At 34.9% G+C, this 2,846-nt stretch overlaps 1 protein-coding gene across 1 annotated transcript in view; it reads left to right on the forward strand.

Annotated features, from left to right (window-relative positions):
• Positions 1 to 764: 764 nt before the first annotated feature.
• The window catches only part of LOC112021739 (uncharacterized), a 3,523-nt gene continuing 1,441 nt past the window's right edge, over positions 765 to 2,846 (forward strand). The window contains exon 1 of the mRNA XM_065769881.1: positions 765 to 1,503. Within this exon, the coding sequence (XP_065625953.1) occupies positions 1,241 to 1,503 (263 nt within the window). The 5' untranslated portion in view covers positions 765 to 1,240. The remainder of the gene's footprint in view (positions 1,504 to 2,846) is intronic.

Raw genomic sequence — 2,846 nt, forward strand, 5'->3', positions numbered from 1 at the left:
GTAAAAACTTGGGCTACTACAAAAGGTCAAAAGCCTGGTATTTGTGAAGCATAGGAAAATAGGCGTCTACATCTATGGGTTCAACACAACTCTTTTTTTTTTTTTTTTTTTAGATAGGGTTCAGCACAACTCAATTGCACTAGTGGGCGCATTGTACTCCAGCTATTTAACAATGTATATCAACGCCATGGAATTGCAAGTGATTACAAATAATTTCAATTTTATTTCGATTGTTTTAGTAGATCTAGATGCATATTATCATGGAAAAATGTGTAAGCCTCAAATCATATTATACATTTTCAATTTGATGTAAATTTTTATAATTTAATTTTTGATAGTCTAAAAAATAACACTAATCACACATTTTTTGTTATTAGAAAAACTAGCATCTACACATCTTTGTTGCACACTCAGCCTTAGTGGCTCGTTTATTTTTTTTAAAGGATAAAACCTTTTTAAGTATACTAATTTAGGATTGTTGCATTTTCTAACCACCAAAATCCTAGAAGAGCGATGAGATGTAACATGAAAATTTTATTTCAATCACACACACATAAATCTCATCGCACTTTTAAGAATTTTGATAATTAAAAAATATAATAATCTTAAATTATAATAGATTCATGTTATTAACTTTTTCCTAAGAAGGCTAGTAAAAAACAAATGATGTATAGATGGCGATATAAAAATAAATAAATACCGTATAAAAAAAAAAATGTGTACTGAGAGGGTTTTATACTTTCACTGGCGGGAATTTTGCCCCTAATTTTTGTGATTCAAGTTAAAAATCTTGGCGCTAATTTTGTTTGATTATAACAAAGCAGAGACAGTCGAACCAAAGACTGAAATTGAAATTGGGTTAGGGATAGGAATGTCAGACTATCTCCCAGAGGAAGTGGTGCTGGAAATTCTGCACAGACTTCCCGTCAAATCCCTAATTCTATTCAGGTGCGTTTCCAAATCATGGAACTCTCTAATCACAACCTCTGCCTTCATCAAATCCCACCTAACTCGATCACTTTCACTCTCCTCCAACAAATTAATTGTTAGGCACTGCGTTGATAGTCCCCTTGTAGAGCACGAGTCGTCGTATAAACCATTTCCTGTAAATCGGTTCCGCGAGTGGCTTGTTCAGCCTTTTTGAACAAGATCGCTTTGTTCTTTGGAATCCCTCTATTATGTCATGATACTCATAAAAACACGGTCAACAAATGCTGCTCCATTTGGGTGATGAAAGAGTATGGCGTTCACTGTTAATCTCAACGGAGGACTTTTAAGGGTATTAGGTCTCAAGAAGAATGGCAATATATTAGTGGAGGCAAAACTACCACATTATTGGGGCATCACTTCGTATGAACCTAAGAGCGAACAAGTTAAGAATTTGGGAATTGGTGGGAGGCCATACTATTTTTGTGTTGATAATTATATGGAGAATCTAGTCTTACTTGACAAACCAAATGATGTGGTTTCCAAAAGGGGAGCGAGCAGAAAGAGGAAATGCAGGTATAAGCTTGATTCAACTCAAAATTTCAGCATTTGCTTTCCTCAGTTGTATCTTATTCTTTGCATATACTAGATACTGTACTGCTTTAGGATGTTAATTTGTTATCGACTTGCTATAAAGAGTGGTTAGAGCTGTTACACACTCCACTTCTCCTGTTGGTAAAGCTCTGTTTTACTTAGATTAACCCTTAATTATGAGACTGCTAAAACAGAGAAGGAAAGCATCATATAGAGCCAAGTTGATCAGAATTTACGTCACAAATAGCATTGTGTCATGAGCAAACAAAAGGGGAGAGCTGTCCATAACCCCTTCACTTCCTCCCTCAACTTGAAATGCAGCTAAGTACCCACCCTTCACAGCATTGTGTAGCATCCTATTATATACTTCCAAAACCAAAATTAAAAGAAGCATGGAGAAAGGGTTTCATTGTCTCGGTCCTCTTGAACTATTGGAAAAGAAAATTGTGGTTCTATTTACCATGGTTGACAACCGAATTGCCCAAATAGAAAACCAAACCCACTTCCTCCTTCACCAAAATTGAGTCTATCTAACAGATATATGAAATTGCCTTAGTAAAAATAATCACATATCATTTCAGTGTACACTTTACAAATTACTCTAAAAACACTGCCATCAAGTTTGCTTTCAAAGACATTTATTGGAAATAAACATCAAATAAGGGATTTTCCAACCTTTAATGAAAGCATTTGGATCTAACACAAGACACCTATTGTTCACTTTTGGAATTTAAGTGACATAAACATTAAAGATTTCTCAAACTTGTAGTCATTATAGAGCTCCATTTCTACAAAACCCACTCAAGCCTCTTCAATAATAATTTTCTTTTTTTGTTTCACTGTTCTCTAACACTTAGTCTCTGGCCACAATCTTTGGTAGCCAAACTTTTCATGTTACTATTCTTTCTCTTAATAGTTGCATTTCACAGGGTTTAAGTGATAGCATAGTGGTAGTGCCATTCTTTGTGGTGCCTGATATATTTGGTTCAAACCTCACCTCCTTCCCCCTCCCCCCCAAACTATAGATCTAGGCTTGAGATTACCCGATACACAGTTCTTACGAGCAAGGTCATGTGTCTGGGGTTTACTCAAGAGGGGTTGCTTCAAGAGGTTCCTTGATTTTAAAAAAGAAAAAAGGATTAAAAAAATTTTTGCACTACTTTTTGGTGCTTTTCTTTAAATTTTGGTCTCCAAAACGAAAGGTACAAAAGCCAATCCACCACTCTCTAATCCACATTTTTCTTTTCTTTTTTAAATTCGATTTCACGTGGCTTTATTTCTAACATTGTTTATTGACATTATTTTGATTTTCCAAATTTTTATAT

The sequence above is a fragment of the Quercus suber genome, unplaced genomic scaffold, assembly GCF_002906115.3.
Source record: "Quercus suber isolate HL8 unplaced genomic scaffold, Cork oak 2.0 scaffold_1598, whole genome shotgun sequence".
NCBI lineage: Eukaryota > Viridiplantae > Streptophyta > Magnoliopsida > Fagales > Fagaceae > Quercus > Quercus suber.